This window comes from Lotus japonicus, chromosome 3 (assembly GCF_012489685.1).
Source record: "Lotus japonicus ecotype B-129 chromosome 3, LjGifu_v1.2".
Taxonomy (NCBI): Eukaryota; Viridiplantae; Streptophyta; class Magnoliopsida; order Fabales; family Fabaceae; genus Lotus; species Lotus japonicus.
In genome coordinates this window covers 62132283-62150918 of record NC_080043.1, presented here as the reverse complement: position 1 = coordinate 62150918, position 18636 = coordinate 62132283, and the positions used below count along the sequence as shown (strand labels likewise).

At 35.8% G+C, this 18636-nt stretch overlaps 2 protein-coding genes across 4 annotated transcripts; both read left to right on the top strand.

Annotated features, from left to right (window-relative positions):
* Positions 1-3963: 3963 nt before the first annotated feature.
* Positions 3964-9912, top strand: LOC130745166 (uncharacterized). 3 transcript variants are annotated; one of them, XM_057597308.1, is made up of 8 exons: positions 3964-4121; positions 4687-4912; positions 4996-5130; positions 5586-5808; positions 6431-6617; positions 7305-7489; positions 8938-9075; positions 9366-9912. In XM_057597308.1, the coding sequence occupies exons 1-8, from the start codon at positions 4022-4024 to the stop codon at positions 9492-9494; spliced, it is 1323 nt and encodes a 440-aa protein (XP_057453291.1). In that variant the 5' UTR covers positions 3964-4021; the 3' UTR covers positions 9495-9912. The 3 variants fall into 3 exon arrangements, with proteins under 3 accessions (XP_057453291.1, XP_057453292.1, XP_057453293.1); XM_057597309.1 differs by having other exon boundaries at positions 3990-4121; positions 4673-4912; positions 9366-9911; XM_057597310.1 differs by lacking the exon at positions 3964-4121 and adding an exon at positions 4153-4559 and having other exon boundaries at positions 4673-4912; positions 9366-9911.
* Positions 9913-11249: 1337 nt separating this feature from the next.
* On the top strand, positions 11250-17374 carry LOC130745165 (ALA-interacting subunit 3-like). Its single transcript, XM_057597307.1, has 8 exons — positions 11250-11458; positions 11863-11921; positions 12037-12111; positions 12218-12331; positions 12450-12520; positions 14055-14352; positions 15576-15865; positions 17068-17374. Exons 1-8 carry the CDS (start codon positions 11389-11391, stop codon positions 17120-17122), a joined length of 1032 nt encoding a protein of 343 aa, XP_057453290.1. The 5' UTR covers positions 11250-11388; the 3' UTR covers positions 17123-17374.
* The last annotated feature ends 1262 nt before the right edge of the window (positions 17375-18636 follow it).

Genomic DNA, 18636 nt, shown 5'->3' with positions numbered 1-18636 from the left:
TGATTTGATGTTATATTGTTGAGATTATTGTCATATGATTTGATTCTATATTGCTGAATATATGTCGTCATCTATCTTGAATTAAGTTGCTAGTTTATGTGCCATGATATGCACTTAAATTTGAATAGCATGTTTTTCCCTTTTATACGTGGTAATGGCATGGAGTTAACCCATTCTATTTGCTACTTGTTGTTTGGGCGCTTAACGCTATTAGGCGATGGAGATCCTTCCGCCGAAGCTTAGCTGCTCGAGTTGGAGATCGGGTCGTAGGCGGTGGAGTAGAGGTGTAAGAAGCAGCTTTGCTTCTCCTTTGTGGTTTTGTTTTGAGTCTCCTTTTCTATATGAGAACTCTGTTATTAAAACCTTGATTCCGCACCTATTAAAGTGCGCATACTTATTTTGAACCTTACTTATGGTGTTGTAAACTATTATTAGAGTATATCGGGAAACAGGTTATTTAAATAAAGTTATGATATGTTTCCAACCTTTGAGCTGAAGTGTTTAGTTGTTTTTCAGAAAAAAATTCCCTTGGATTTTAGGGATTGCAGAATAGTCCTTAGACTTTGTTAGGTTACTAATGTGATTCCTCAGTTGAGAAATTGAGGCGTTACAGGGACGATCACGTGGGACAATATCCACCACATCGTCACTTCCAATGCTCCAAAACATTCCGATAAATAAGCTAACAATATATTTCAAGACAGATATCAACAAAATCAACAACATATAATTGAATCAGATAATAACATAATTAACCACATAGAATTAAGGCAGATATAAACAGAATCAACAATATATAATTAAAGCAGATATAACATAATCAACAATATATAATTAAAGCAGATATAACATAATCAACAATATATAATTAAAGCAGATATAATCATATAAACATAATCAAATGTTAGTGTCTTATAGTGCGACTATATGCTTCTACCAATATGGATCAATCAGCAACGTCTCTCAAGACAGGACGACCACGTGGGACAATCACCACCACACCGCCACTTAACGCCACTATGGACGGGACAATCACGTGGGACCATCGCCACTACATTGCCACTTTAGGACATCTCGAAGGATTGGACGATCACGTGGGACAATATCCACCACATCGCCACTTTATAACGCCTTGAAAGACGGGACAATCACGTGGAACCATCGCCACCACATTGCCACTTCAAGTTCAAGCCCTAAATGTCAAGTTAGTCAACAACAATCCTCAACCTCAGTAATCACTCAATCAACAATTTCAAGTCAGGTCAAGTATCAACAATAACCATGTCTTATCTACTAGAAAGCAGTAATGATAGAAACCAGTAAACGACCGAAGCCTCTCAGAAAACGGAGACACACGTCTCAATAAGTTTACTCGGCCGAATCCTCCAGAAAACATTTGGCACAAGCCTCAGAAACAGTCAACATAAGCAAGCATACAATATTTCAATCAACGCCAATCAAATTAAACATCTTCATCTCAAGCGCATGCAGTGCGATAAATACATGCAAGACTCAAGGACACTCTAAAACTGAGTTACCATTACCTTCGTGAGTAGAAGTTGTGCATGGAAGTTGCGAACCTAGAACAAGGAAACACAATCATCAACACAAGCCCTACTAGAAGTAATCAATCTAATAACACTAATCGAAACCAGAAAGAAAGCTTTAAAGCTTCGGAGCTCCTATTTAGGCACGAATTGACAACAGAACTTCGTTCGCTAAAACGCAAATAACTCGAGCTACAGAACTCGGAATGACACGAAACCAACGCCAAAATTTCGACAACGGAGAGGGCTACGCTATGGCTCAGGCCATACTAACCCAAAAATTATTTTTGGACACGGTACAGCTCCAAAAAGGTTTCGGCCACTTTAGAAAATAGGGCTTTCGAACTTTTTCTTTGATCTAATTTAATTCCTAGGTTAATAGGTGATATCTAGGCCAGGGAAACTCTCAGAAATATTTAACAACTGAAAATACGACTTAGGGGTATTTTGGTCCAGAATTAATGACCAAAAACTCAAAGTTGAAATTCTGAAAAACAAAATTGATGGGGTTGTTCCCAACGACGTTTATAGCAATTAATCTCAAGGGTACTAAGCTTGGTTGCGACTTTTTGATAATAAAGTAAGCACATGTGAAGAAAATGAGTTTTTAGTCAGTTTTTCAGATCTACGGCAACTCGGTGAAAATCCGAACGATCCGACAGTGATTATAGCATGTTGGGTTGCAGTAGAAGATAGTTGAAAAGAAAAATCGAAGTAATCGGACATTTTTACAAAAAGCTCAAAACTTTGAGCACAGAAATAGATAAAATAAGCCGACAAAAAGCAGAAATAGAAGTAAGATTAAGCATCATTACCTCTGTGCCTATGCGTAGCTTCCGAAATCAGGACGATCGGGCAAGGATTGAAGAAAAATCTCACTCTCTCTCTCTCTCTTGGAGCTCTCGACCACTTTGGGAGAAAATGAGATATTTTCTCATTTTTTCCCTTTTCATAGGAGAGGGGAAAATCCGAGAAATCGAGATTTCGCGGTTCCGGTCATTTTGGTACTTTCATCTGCTGATAAAAATTGAGTATTCGGCGACAGAATGTCGAAACTCAAATCAAGGTTCATTTAATTGAGAAAAACGTCTCAAAGACGGTGTGAGTCGATTTATGCCGAAAAACTATTTTTTGCAGTCGACGTCGGATGAAGAAACTTCCTTTAGGAAAAAGATCACAAACGTTGAAAGGAATGAGGCCGCGCGGATGGAAACTTCGTTAGAAGCTCCGAATAGAAAAACTCTTCATTCAAGGTCTTAGTTAAAGTTCCCGAGAAGTTAAAGTCTAGCTTCGGCGGACTTCCGGAAAGCGAAACCTAACAAGCGTACAGTCCAGGGTTTCGTATCGGAAAGATGGTCATGGGAAAAATACTCAGAGGTTCTTATTCTCTCTTTAATTCTAAAATTCTCTTTAACAGTGCTCTAGGAGCGGATATAGCCTTTTTCGGACACTCTCGACCTCAGTCGGATGCGAATATGACTCGTGCTATCAATCAAAATGACTATAGTGTCATCCTTAAACATACTGCGAACTTTCGTCTTCATAACATTAGTCAAAACGTCAAACACAAGTCAAGTTCCACTCACGCTTACACAGAGTCCTATGCGTGAGTTGGAAATTAATTAATTATAAAATCCTAGGTCTTACAGCAGCGCACGTGTGAAGCACATCAGGGCCGTGTAGGGGGCTAGGAAAAGTAGGCAATTGCCTAAGGCCCCAAAAATATTTTGTATGTATATACTATATAAGATATATTATAGACTTGATAGAGTAATGAAACAATATAAAATTATGCAACATTAATCGTAATATGAATAATGTAACGTGAGAACTTAAAAGTTCAACGTGGGATGTGCAACTTTGGTAGTTATTAGTAGTATTATTTTGTATTGGCAAATTTACATTTTTCCGAAAAATTTATAAATAAAATAGTTGTTGTTTATACATTTCGAAAACTAAAAATATTAAATAGTGTCACTCATAACATTTAGATTTTTAATCACTTATATATATATATAATATAATATTATATAAGTTTGCTCTTCACTCGTTGTTTCTTCTCTTAAAAAGAATTTTTTTTCATTACTTCAACATTTTCGCCTTAGGCCCCAAAACCTCTCTACACGGTCCTGAAGCATATGAATTTCAGTGGAACTTTAGATTAGACTGTGACACGTAATTAACTTTAAATCAGATTAGATTATGTGACACATTGATGTGATATACGATAAAAAAAACTATATAAGAATTAAAAAATGAGAAATATTAATTGAGCGACTTAAAATAATATTTTCTATATTTTCAGGACTAAAGCCAAATATAAAAGCAAACAGTGAAAAAAATTTATGGAAAAAAATGTATTGCAGTGAAATTGGGCTGGGTGATATAGATAAAGCCCAAACCAGTAACCTCGCGGCCCTTTTTCTCTCATAACAGAGCTCAGTTCACCGTCTTCTCCCAAGACGGATGAAGAAATGAAGCTGCTTCCAACGCTCCTCATGAGGTCCCTCTCAACGTGTTCTTTGCCTGCTACTACAACCGCCCTTCAAGAAATTGCTTCATTTCAACCCAAAGGTTGTCGTCACTTCCCTCTATCTGTATCACTGAATGCTTTATAACTCAGAAAAGCTTGTTTTTTATTTACAAGTGCATTAACTATAAAAAGAAGATGAATTTTGGCTCAAATGCATAGATGGACATGGTCATTTTTTTTTACTAATTCTTTTACCAAATTTTCAAAATATAAATAAAAATGATTGATGTGTAAAGTAGTACTGTTGTTAGTAAATAGATTAATTCAACTAGATTCTTAGCTCTAACTTTGGTTTGTCTCATTGTCTGTCTAGGCTTGTTACATGTTTAATGTTTTCCCCTATGTATTTTAAGCAAAATGTCATATAACAGTTGCAATTGTTTTGAATTGTGTCTATCATTTCTAAATTAGTTGCTGGTGCTCCACATTAAAAAAAGAAGGAAAAAGGACCCTAGAAGCACCAACTTTGATGGCTTCATGTATGTGTTCTAAATATACATACTTGCATATAGTAATATTGGTTGCATCAACAGTCAATGTCATACATGGGGAAAGTCATTCTTTTAAACTCACTGAAACATTTTATGAATAGTTTTGGTTTGGTAGGTGTTGCAAAGGTTGTTCTGAAAAAGGGGAAGACACAACTCTTCAAGGATGGAAACCCAATGGTGTACAGCGGAGCCGTTGATAGAATTATTGGGAGGCCGCCTCCGAAGACTGGAGATATTGTTGTGGTAGCAGATGGGACTGAGAAGCCAATAGGATGGGGCTTGTACAACTCAGTTTCTATGTTCTGTGTTCGGCTTATGCAGTTTGAGGATGAAGCTATCAGGTTTATGGATATGATTAGTCATTTCTTTCGTTTCCATCTTAGCCCATGGACCAGACCATTGATCTATAATTTTTTATATACAGCGATTCATCATTTCCATTGAACATGGAAAAACTGCTTGAAACTAGAATTCATGCTGCCGTTGAATTGCGTAGAAGGCTGGGTCTTCCTTCAGTCCATACAAATGCATATCGTTTAATCAATAGTGAGGGTGACAGGTGAGAGATGAATGGTTTAACTTTTCTTCTTTATGTTAATTTTTAATGTACCCACCTCACTAAATGATTGGTCTATTTGAGCATTACAGTTGAGGATGCAATATATTATATTTTATTTCAACAATGATGCCTTCTAGTTCTAGCTCTTTAATGATACATATATGCATAGCCAACATTCTTCATTTTGGTTAACCATCCTTTTGCAAATAAATGCATTATATTATTTATTTACTGTCATCTTGGAAAATTGCTATGGAGAATATCCTTGATGCATTGTGCTCCTAGTGATCCTTTTGCATATCTCTTTTAATTTGAATGCCTTTCCTTGTACAGCTTCACAGTTAACACTCTAAGTATGTCTGATCACTGATAATCGCTCTTTCTAGTTCAAATAATAATGCCCCCAAGAAGTTCACTTGCATAATTTTCAATTGGGTTTTACTGGTTCCCTGCAGATTATCAGGATTAATAATTGATGTCTTTGGAGATGTAGCTGTGGTAGCATCATCTGCTGCTTGGGTTGAGAAGTACAAGTCAGAGATAGAGGCATGCATCAGGAAAATTGATTATATCAATTATATAAATTGGAGGCCATCTATTGATATATTAAAGGAAGATGGAGTTGATGTGTCTGATTTAGAGGATTTGAATTCATCTACTTGTCCTGAAAGAACAAAGGTATGAGATGATCCATCAAAATGCTGTTCATCAAAATTTTGTATTGTTTTTAATGTACTTTTCCTTGGTAGCTTTTTATGGAATGCTTAAGCCTGATATTGCACTTGATAATTAAACAGGTACTGCTAGACAATAGCCTTATATGCCCTCCATTTATTTTTAGTCTTTTATCACATAGATGCATGGCACAAGATAGAATATCTGCAATAAATGATAAATGCTCCTTAAGGGTCGTCACAAAGTTGAAAAATAGCTGAACCAACCTTTCTACTTTATATTATGTCTAAAGAAGTTTTAATTGGACCTTATCAGTTAAATGGTAACTGTTTTGTGTTCTGTACAGAAAACACACGCTGAAATTTTTATTTGGATCGCAATAAATTAATCTGAAGTTTTTTGTTATTCTTTCATTGTACACATTATATATTTTGCTCCATAAATTATGCTATTATGTCTCTAGAGCTACAGGCCTTAAAAGATAGGGCCTGCAGATTCACCACTAGAACTTTTTGTGTATGTGTTTTATTTTGTGGGGGAGGGGGGTGGGCGGGGAATCAAAAGCTAGTAGATATGGAATTTACTGAGTTTGAGATTTTTGGGGCATGTTTTTCCTATTTGACAGATCATGGAAAATGGAATTGTGTACACAATTTCACTGAACGGCCAGAAGACTGGATTCTATGCAGATCAGCGTGAGAATCGTCAATGTATATCAAGTATATCAGATGGTCAAAAGGTTCTTGATCTATGTTGCTATAGTGGTGGTTTTGCTTTAAACGCAGTGACTGGAGGTGCTCTTGATGTTACTGGTACATTATATGTTGCTGATTCATTTAATAATTAGGTTGTTCAACTGAGTCATGCTTGAAATTAAGATGGAAATGATGCATACATCGAACCATCATTTAACAAGTCCAGTATGATTGATTGTAATCAAGTTCTGGAATTAAACTTGTATTAGGAAAATTTAAGGCACTTAAACCTACCAATCCTGGCTTTACTTTATACTGTATTTATTTGTATATCAGCTTTTAGTGTATCCCTGGTGGTTAGAGAAAATTATGAATGGCAATGAGCCACTGGCTAACTCAATATTTTTAGTCTTACTGCTCTATTTATTCAAATAAATAAAGAGTAGTACAAGAAAGATTTGCCTGGCCCAGTAACTCCTAATAACCTGAAGCTATTCTCTATCGCTGCTAATAGGATTACTTATATTAGGTGAACTTCTTAACCATGTATGGAATACTCCAAGTAGATTTTAGATTCGTCACGAGAAATGGAGAATAAAATTAGAGTTTATATTATAACTTGATCTTTTCAAAAATACTTTGCAGGAAAAGAACATATACAGGGATATTTTAACTGATTTTTACTATATCATTATTATGAGTACTAGACTGATTTTATTACTCTGATTATGGCCACGATTTTGATAGGTGTTTATGACTACTAGACTGATTTAATTACTCTGATTATGGCCACGATTTTGATAGGTGTTGACACATCACTACCAGCTCTAGAGCTTGCTAAAGAAAATGTTGTACTTAACAACATTGATCCAGGAAGAATATCCTTTTTGAAACAAGATGCAACAAAGTTTATGAAGAATGCTCTCTTGAGAGATGAATCCTGGGATATTGTCATCATTGATCCTCCTAAAATGGCACCATCAAAAAAGGTATCAATTATGGTGGCAAACATATATTTTGCTATGTTTTGACATAATTTGCAACTTGTGTTCAGTTAACTAAAGGAGTGCCTTTTGAATTATATTAAATTAATACTCGTAGCCTACCCCAACCTAAATGATTTTTTGTAAGAAAATTTTGAACCATGTCTTCTTTCATGAACCTACTATCTCAAAAGCTTAAATTGTTGGATAAAGATACATGGGTGGTTTTGTATATATTTCTAACACGCTCTCTCAAGTAAGAGCTCATCGGGCATGATGCATGGACAATGTAGAGGCCGACATTCCGTGTGCTGAAACACAAAATCTATACAATAATTTGGGGTGGGGGGGGGGGAATAAGGATCAAACTCTAGACTACTTGGTCACAGAGGCTCTTTGATTCAATGTCATGATCCTGCTATCCCAAAAGCTCAAACTGTTGGGTGAAGACATATGAATGGTTTTATATTATATTTCTAACATCTTCTAACATAATTAAAGAGGATGAGTTCCCTATAATTAGGGTTCTTCCCTAAGCTGCAGTTTTTTTATGGAATTTCTTATTTGGCATTTTCAATGGAAGTTGAGTGTGTACTATGTCCCTAGATCAGTTCTTTGTCATTAGCTTTCGAAGTATACGTAGAAGTAAAGAAGCTAAATTTTTGTGGCAATGTGCAATCTATTCCACACTTTGATGCATTTTGTTGCCATGAAAGTTAGTATGCATGAGGAGGTTTCTTTTGTACAACATTCATTAGGTGCTTGGTATTTGGTGTAAAGTACATGATCTTTTTAATGGTGGTTCTGATATGACGAGGGATTGAGCAGGTTTATCTGTTGATTTTTCCTTTTATTTTTCTTGTTTTTTTTTTTTGTTTAGCGAATTCCTTATCTTCCCATCTCTTTTGTAATTTTTTTCTTCATCTTAATGAAGTTCTTTTAATAAAATAAAAATGTTTTGTATGATTGTTCCATTTTTACACCTGTTTTTGGAGTAGTTGATTTTGAAACAGTACTAGTGGAAATTGCAAAAGCAGCTCTGACTTCATGTGATGGACGTAGACATGCTTACTGCATGGGAAATATGATTGAGAACAAGGATAAGAATAAGATTATGACTGATTATGACTTTTATGAGCCATTGATTTTCAATGACATTGAGATATATGATTACTTGTGTTCTAAATATAATATTAAACCATTCATATGTCTTACTCAACAGTTTAAGCATTTGGGATAGTTGGTTTCATGACACACTATGGAATTATGCAGTTAGTGCTTTACTTCAATTTCCTTGGAACTAAAAGCAATTACACGAGAGTAGATCTAGCAAATTCTTGTATGATCTGATGTTGTCTCCAAAATTTTGCAATTTGCAATACCATTGTTGCTTCTGCTCATTTTCAGCTTTCATCTTTCTATCTTCGAAATGTTTGATTAAGATTATGTTACAGGTTCTACATAGTGCATCTGGTATGTACAGAAGTATGAATTCGCTTGCGATGCAACTTACAAAAAGAGGTGGTCTTCTGATGACCTGTTCTTGTTCTGGAGCTGTGACCCAGAGTGGGATATTCCTGCGTATCCTTCAGGTATTAACCTATATGCTGGAGGTTTTATCTGAGATTTATCACCCAATCACTATTTTATTACAGAGAAATTCTTATAGGTCATAATTTTATGTTCATGCTTGAACAGTAGATAATTCTGAAAATAAACAAAATGATTAGTGTAATATCACTATTATATTAATCTGTCTTCCCATGCGCGATTACTTTACTGGGAAGGCCTTGCAAGTTGCTTAGTGGATAGAAATTTCATGACTAAGAGTAACCTGTCAAATCTAAATCAATGAAATGTTTCTATTCTTTCATTTTACCAGGGTGCAGCATCTATGGCAGGGAGGAAAATCACTGTTCTAAGACAGGCTGGAGCAGCTTGTGATCATCCTATTGATCCGTCATACCCAGAAGGCGCATACCTATCCAACGTTCTATTAAGAGTTTCATGACTATTACATCAATTAAATTTCTCATATGTAACTTAATATTTTGATGCAATTTTGCAGGGTTTTTTTTTTTTTTTTTTTTTTTATGTTAGAAGAAATGTCTTTTACTCAAATTAATTGAAAAAAAAGAATCGGTTTATTTCATTTGATTATCTATCATCAAACTGATTTATTCATCATTGAAGTCAAGGTCATGATCCTTAGCATAACATGCTCAGCCGCAACATTAGATGAACAAGGGATGAAATCAGCATGAAACCTTGTAAATCAGGATGCAATCTCAAAGATGTCTCGGAAGATTGTTCAGTTATATATTGAGATCCAAATACAATATTGCTGTTAACATTATTTTGGGTTGCCCTGCAACTATATGTCTGAATTCCATTTATAAATTAGCCTCTCTTTCTACCTCTTATTTCTTAAGCTTTTGTTGCCATGAAGTCACGAAGAATAATGATCTATAGAGGGGCTCATTTGGTATGTTGCATACACTAGATAACCTATCATATCGTTTAAACAAAATTTATCAAATAATTAACTTTTAAAAATACTTGATAATGTTATTAAATAGTGGACGTAGGCTTGTTGCGGTGAGGGAGGGTGGTGGTGATGATAGCGGTGGCAGCAGCGTTGGAGAGTGATGGTTGTGGCAATGGTGGTAGTGGTGGCGACGATGGTTGAGGGTGGTGGACACAGTGCTGAGGGTAGTGTTGGTGGCGGTGGGGATGGTGGTGTCGTGGCGGTATTTGTAGTGGAGGTGTGGTGACAATGTTATAGGGCAGTGACAGTGGTGGTAGAAGGTGGTAGTTCTAGTGCTGACGGTGATGATGGTGGTTGTAACCTTTGGAGTGATAGTGATGGTGAGGTGGCAGTGACGGTGGTAGCGGCAAACGTTGCGATAATAGTAGCGGATTAAATATTTTCAAGTAATTTATACGTCAAAATCTTATCCAAGCCTAATCTCAATAATGTTAGCATCAAATCGTGGATAAACTCATTTATTTTAATAGGAAAATGTTAGTTGTTAGTAATGTTAGTAAATTAGTCATCCTCAGGGATTGAACCCCTTCACCCTTCACCTTTTATCCCACCCAACTTTTATGTCCATATCTCTTATCACTTGAACTATCCTTCATGGACCGTGAATAAACTCATCATATAATTTTATAAACTTAATCACTTCATGGACCGTGGATAAACTCATCGTATAATTTTATAAACTTAAACAATCATATTTGATACCGCATACTAAATGAGTAAAAAAAGTTGTCAATTTTTGATATGAGTATACACACGTTCAATTCTAGATTTCTAGTATTATTTATGTTAGACGTGTGTTTGGGACAACAAACATGAACGTGACATTGAAGTTTCAGCCAGGTCCATTGTCCTCCACATTCTGGAACGTTTGGAAAAAAGAAAAAAACAAAGAACCAAAATTAGAAATAAAAAAACAAAAACAAATGAAATTGGCAGGCATGATTAACCAGTTGAATGAATTGAAAACGTTAATGCAATGTGCATTGGTATTTATTTGACTGGTCTCTGGGTCCCTCTCGTTGTGCCTTTCTCTCTCTCCTCCTTTCTTTGAAAGAAAATTCAAGAAAGACAGAGAGAGAGAAAGGGTCACCGGCCGCCCCCACCAAGCGAAACCTCCTTCCCCGTTCCTTTTCTTAATAAAAGTCAATCCGCACGCTCACCTGCTCAACCGGTAACCCTTCTTCCCCTCAATTATAACACCGTTCTTCTCTTCTCTTCTCTTTCAATCTTCATTCATTCGTTGAATTTTTCTTCTTCTTCGTTGTTCTCAATTTCTCTTCTGCGTTTCTTGAAGCTTTTTCGAAAAACTCCAAGTGTTCGATCGAATTGAATTGGATTGGATTGTGCTTCTTCGTTCATGGCTACTCCCAGCGCAGGATCGAACGACCCCACTGCTGCTACCAGAAGACAAACCAAGAGACCCAAGTGTAAGGGTTTTTTTTTTTCCCCTTACGATGATTTTCATGTTTTTAGGGTTTAAGAGCTTAATTTTTGTTACTATGCTTTAATTTTGGTAATTTTTATGTGTTGATGTGAATTTTGCTTTTGTAAAGGGTTGATGCAATTTTGAAGTTCATTTCTGAAGGGTTTTGGTGATCTTTGTTTTCATTCATTGACCTCTCTTAAGCACTGTTTCATGAATATATAAGACTTTGTTATGGTTTTTATTGTGTTGCTATTTTTTAGGTAAGGAAAACAGAATTGACTTGATGATATTTATTAGTTGAGCTAGTTGAGGAGTTTTTTCGATTTCGATAGTATGTTTTGATTGGGGAACAATTGCTAAGCTGACTAGAGTTCTCATTGATTTTTTTGTTGTTGTCAATTTCAGATTCTAAGTTTACGCAACAGGAACTTCCAGCATGCAAGCCGATTCTTACACCACGAGCGGTAAATAAATCTGCGCGTATTTGTATATGCTGTCTGTGATTAATTTAATTATCTACTTAAGCTACATGCTTGTAAAAGAAGTCAATATTTACACAGTTTATTACTTTCCCTGCAGGTTATTTCAGCGTTCTTGATTGTGACCATCGTATTCATTCCTATCGGAGTTGCTTCCTTGATTGCTTCACGAGATGTATGTATGCTTGAGCGTTTAACTGTTTTAATATTTTTTTTCTTAAAGCTCTATGTAGTATTTTATAATGCTGAGCGCTGACTTTGATTTTCTTATGGTTTATCAGGTTGTTGAAATTATTCATCGGTACGAGGCAGATTGTGTACCAGGAAACTGGTCGTCGGACAAAGTAGGATACATTCAGAGTTCTGCTGATAAAACATGCACGAGGGAGATACATGTATGGTCCCTTGACATCAATTTCTGTTCTTAGTTGTTTGACCACTAAACCTGTTCCCAAATTCATGGATTATGGATTTCAAAATTTGATGATTGTGTTTTAAACATTGCTCTTATAGGTGGAGAAGCGTATGAAGTCTCCTATTTATGTTTACTACCAGCTTGACAACTTTTACCAGAATCATCGCCGGTATATACCCCTTCTATTTCACTTGAATCATGCATTCCTTTTATCTGTTTCAATTCGATATTTACCAAGCTAGAGGAAATTGGATGAAAGTGGCAAAGTATCTCATGTTCTTTTTTCCATGGATCTTGACATTTTAGCTCTCGTGCTTATTTCCCTCCAACAATAATGTGCATTTCTTGTTAGTAACTGCTAACTAGGCTATAGACAAAATGGGGTCCCTCAAGAGTGGGTCTGTAGAAGGATCAGTTCACACCATTGAGCTCTGAGATATTGTTTTGTTTATGCATGTCAAAAGGATTCAACAAAGTTTTGTGCTGGCTGGCAACTATCTAACAAAATCCTCCTCATTTGTTGACAATTTTGTATATTTTTCTCATGTGATAAATGTTGTTGAGTTGCACTGCACTTTGGCTCAAATTTCATGTTTTTCCACTTTGGTTCTTAATGTGCAAAAGAGATTAATTGTTACCATTTGAGGTCGGAGAAGTAAAACTGTATTTCTGTTTCTTGTTTTCTTCTTCTTGAGTATGGCTGAGAGACTGAAAAAAAATGCTGTTTTTTGTTACCATTTTATTGTAGAAAGTTTCTGCCAACCGTTTGATCTAGCTCTTTAAACTGTCTAATGAAATTTTCTATAGCCACTGCAAAACTATATTCAGTTCTGGAAGGAATGGATGTGATAATATGAATGTCTGTTAAGTGGTGACTGGTTAAAATGTGCACACACTACACCCACACACCCATACTCACACTATGCTACTTTACATTTCTATTCATATTTTGTTCAATGTACTAGAGCTAGAGCGATATGTTTTTATCTTCAAAAAATTTAAAAATGAAACATTGCTGTGCTTTAAATCCTTCGACAGCTCTGTTTTGCTACAATTTTTCAGTGTTCCATATTGCTGCCAAATTGTATGGGTGGAAATCTGGTTCTTATAGTGCATGTTTGAGTTTTGTATCATAGTAATTCAATGGTAACTTGAAACAGTCAGCACATATTACAATGTCGGATCTATGTATCTGTTTTCCCTTGGTTGTGATAGAGACAGGTTTAGATGTAAAGAATAAATCACAATAAATGAAAGCAGAAAAGTAACTATTTTGACAACTAAATGATGTTCATTTACAAGCTATCATCTAAAATGCCAAAAATACTTTATTAAATTATAATGATAACATTTTTGAGTTGTAGCTTTGATTGTGTTCTCCAACTTATAGAACTTCTCAGAACTATGTCAGTGATGACAATGAACTATTTGTATGAGATGAAGTTCTTAGAGACATTAAGAATGGACTTTCTTGTTTTTCATGCATTCATCTTAATCTTATATTTGGAGTAGTTTATATTTTTTGGAAAAATATATATAGTTATAGTAGTTTATTACTTAGTGTCTTTGAACGACTGCTTGCTTCTGTAATTTTCAGTCTCAAAGTGTGGTTGGCTACTTAACAGTATAATATAATGCATATAATTTATCGTACATTAGTGTTCATATTATTTTAATATGTGTACTTTTTTTTTTTAATTTAGGTATGTTAAAAGCCGAAATGATGAGCAATTAAGGGATTCTTCAAAGGCAAACTCAACAAGTGGTTGTAAACCTGAAGATTATGTAAATGGAGTACCAATTTTACCTTGTGGGCTTATAGCTTGGAGCATGTTCAATGATACATACAGTTTCTCCCGCAACAACAACAATTTGACAGTGAACAAGAAAGGCATCTCATGGAAGAGTGACAGGGAGCACAAATTTGGAGATGATGTTTTCCCTAAAAATTTCCAGAATGGTACTATTATAGGCGGTGCTCATCTTAATGAAACAATACCAGTAAGTCTTGACATGATTTCAAATTTTGAATGAATTAGGCTAAGCATCCATATGTATCGTTGTCTTTATTCTAAGGTTCAGAAGCGAAAATAGAGTTGTTTTGATATGTGCAGCAGTTTAAATTTAATAACTAAGTAAATTTTTGTGCAATATATTTTTTGTGTAAATATCAGAATTGTAAAAATAAATATAGAAAGGAACATCTAAGTCAAGATTTTAATCTCTGTGAGGATCAAGTTTTTGACCTTTTAAGAATCCAGAATTCCCAGTTAAGTCCGTAGTCCATAGTCAAAAGGTCCACTGCTAGAGAACACGAGAAGCAGCTAGTGATGGACCCAAGAGTTATTGGTGCCGAGAGTCCAAAGGTCATTCAGATAGTCCAAATTTCCCTCAGCATTTTAAATTGTTACAATTAGATTCCTTGTATTGAGCTTCAGAAACATAATGCCGAGAGTTACAGTACCCCTTCAATTCTCCTCTACTCTGAGCGGAACTAGAAATTCAACTCTACTTTATTAAACTCTTGACAAGGACATTGCTCCACTCAAATTGGCACGCCCAGTTAATCTCTATTGCTATTTATTAGTATGGAGTTTGACTAAACCCAGTTGTCATTATAACCTCCTATCGTTTCATACACTTGTCTCAAATATTAGTATGGGTAATACTCAATGTGTTTTGAGGTCCAGATTATCCCAGCTTATGTATTTATTAGTAATTTTCTCCTAGTTGTGATCAATTCTCTTCTCACATGTTCCACGCTTTATGTTAATAATAACTGTCAATGTTATCCAAAAACATAAAAAAATAAACAGCTGACAAGTTACAACTTGGAGAGAGAATGCATTTGTGCCTATCCATCTTTTGGGACCTTTGGTCATCCAGTTTTTCATCCTTTCATGACTTTCAATAAACTAATGATGAATCACCTAGTGAACAAAAAGGCATATTGAGTTATGCACTGATATAGCTGTCCTTTCTGATGATTTACTGTTTATTCTAAAAGCCATTGACAAATTTGGTAGTTAATGATCCATTCTGCTCCACATGCAACTCAATCATATATGTTCACTTGCTGAGTTCAATCGTGAAATAGATCAATCATTTTCGAACCATTTATTTATATAAAATTATACATTTGTTCATCTTGTGTTGTCTCAGAATTCTCAATTGAGTTGCATGAATGAGGTAAGTTGCTCACTATTTGAATGTTTATGGAACAGTTGAGTGAGCAGGAGGATCTTATTGTTTGGATGCGAACTGCTGCTTTGCCCACTTTTAGGAAACTATATGGGAAGATTGAGATGGATTTGGAGAAAGGTGATGTCATAAAAGTGGTATTGCAGAACAACTACAACACGTATAGTTTCAATGGCAAAAAGAAGCTTGTACTGTCAACTACTAGCTGGCTTGGTGGGAAAAATGACTTTCTTGGCATTGCCTATCTCACTGTGGGAGGACTGAGCTTCTTTTTGTCTATGGTTTTTACCATTGTATATTTTGTCAAGCCAAGGTAAAGAATCCCTTCTTCTTTCTACAATTCAAGTTCCTTTTGAAACCAGGCTGCTCATGGGGTTGCTTAATGGGCTTTCTTGTTTTGTTGCTTGATTTCTTACATACTGACATGACTACAAATGGTGTTGAATGCATTCACTCTATGCATACATTAGTGTACAGATCTTAAGTTCTCCTGTTCTATGATTTTCACGTTGCAACATAGTATTCATTAGCACACTGTTAGTCAATTTGATTAGAACAGATGTCATAAACCAACTATTCTAAAATTTTAAATTGTGAGGTCAAGGAACAGGTATGATTTTATATCTGGAATCCCCCTCATATAAGAGCCATTTAGGTCTGAAACGTGAAAAATGCACAAGCCGGATCCAACCTTGTGCTGAAATTTGATGTTTATATTTAGAAAATTGTGTCTAAAGGATTGCACAATAAACCACAAGGTCATTGATGGGAACCAATGAAACAGAGAAAGGAACAGGGAATAATGGCAGATAATTGCTAATGGAATTATGTGAAAAGGAGAAACAAACACAGTAGTATCACTACTACTCCAGAGCTAAGCTCCTATAGAGAAAGCATTTCTCTATTCACTCTTACAATAACAATACTCTCAGATACCTCTCCCCTACTAACAGAATTCCCTTTATACACAAATTCCCCTAATCCCCGTAACTAACTCTTCCTAACACCCTTTCTCACACTGCCAGCTCACTCTTCTTCTGGATGCTTCCTTCCTTTCCCCTCCTCACATACCCGTGCCATACCTTGGGCCTTGGATTAATTGTCTCAGCCCATTCTCTATTTGGGGGCCTATCAGTCATAGAGGTCCTGATATCTTGTTGTGTCATGAACCAATAATCTTGCTCATAACACCAGTTGATATAAATAAACATCGTAATGGAGAGGTTGTTTAAATTTGTTATAAATTTGTGATGAAAATCTTGGACTATATAACTTGTGTATATAAAATAATAGCAAAAGCTGAGAGGTTGTTTAAATTTTAAAATAAAGGAGGAGGTTGACATAGATTTTGTTGTACATGTTGTATGTTTGGTTCTGTTTCTGCCAATTACCAGTTGTTAATTCAAAAATTTATATCAGTTGAAACTGTGAAGTAGTTTACTTTATTGTGAATTCTTATATTGGTTGAAATTTTGAATATGATTAGCTCCTAATCTGTCTGTGTCTTTTCATTAGGCAACTTGGAGATCCATCGTATTTGTCATGGAACAGGAACCCAGGAGGTCACTGAGCAGAGAAACTAGTTGTGATTTGGTCTTCCACGATTGCATATTCTACAGACTACAGTGGCAGTATAATTTTGTACATCGATGTTACTAATACATATTAGGAGTTCTTATCCACCCCTTCCCAAAAAGATTATTTTTATTTATTTTGTCTTCTGCCTCAGGATTGGAATATCTTTGTATATTCTGAAAAATAGTGACCGATATACATGTACTTACTTTTCATACTACTTGGAAAACATATTCTGTTTGCTACACTTTCGGCCTTTTTTTATGCAAATATTAGAAATGGTATGTCTTCCTGAGGTGAAATGCTCCTTTACCGGAGGTTTTTTCTTTTTCCCCACTTGATTTTATAAATCCAAACTTAATAGAAAAAACATAGAGGGCTGTGTCATTGCAAAGAAAAAACATAGAGGGTTGTGATTAAAGAAAAACTCAAGGATCCAATTGCAGAAATCGAATGGTGGCAAGTTGTTGTTTACTTAGACTACTAAGTTTCTATTTTCCTGCACAGACTCCTGATGATGAAAGTGTCAAAGTTTTACTTATGGCATGGTAAAGTACATAGTGAACGTTCAAGAAGGTACTGCCTCAAGTTATAGAAACATGATCTTAATTATGGAAGTGTCTAAAGATATTGACGACAGTTAAGGAATTTTTAGTGTAAGTTCTCCCTTTTGCTACTGCTATTATCCACATTCAGAAATTGACATTCTACACCGAAAAAGATTCCAAGCAATAACATCCAATTAAGTGAGGAAGATACAAATAGCATGCACGTAATTCAAGATCCACTAAAATACAAATAAAAAGGAAATGAAATGATCATAACGAACTGAAAGGGCTACTGCATCCGAGACCTTCTGACATAAAGACTAGATGAACCAATAACCTCCATAGGAACGATGAGGTCCTCTCTTGAGAAGGGAACATGCCCATAGTTGCGGGCAAGTCTGGTAATGAAGGAACCTAGGCGGCCTGTGTCTCCCTCACTCAACATAGTGTCAAGAAACATGCAAGTCTTCAGAAACAAGAAACTTGCATCCATACAACGACGATGGTACATGCACCACAAGATGAATAAGTCTCGTGAAGTAACCACATCATCCCTATGCCAACGATCATAGATAGAACCAACCACCCATTGATGTAATATTCGGATGATGAGGTCGTTGATGTTGCTGGCCTTTGAATATAAAGGGTATAATCAGAAGAATCTGTAAGTGTGGTCCAAAACACTGCCTCATTATATTCATTTAGCGGGTCCCGAATTGCAACAACATACTCTGGAGAAGCAGCAGACTCCTCAGTCTCGAAGCCTAGGTTAATATTAAACCTTGCTAGAGTCATGTACCTCATCTGCCCCGTAAGAAAGAAAGACACCATGTGTCTCGGGCGAAGCATCCTCATTAATCCTAGCCGCTCTCTCCCATCCAATGCCCTGGAGATATGGTTCAATATACCGTTCAATGTTTAGTCGCTCCAGCTCCTCCATGTCAAACCGCCTGGTGGGGTG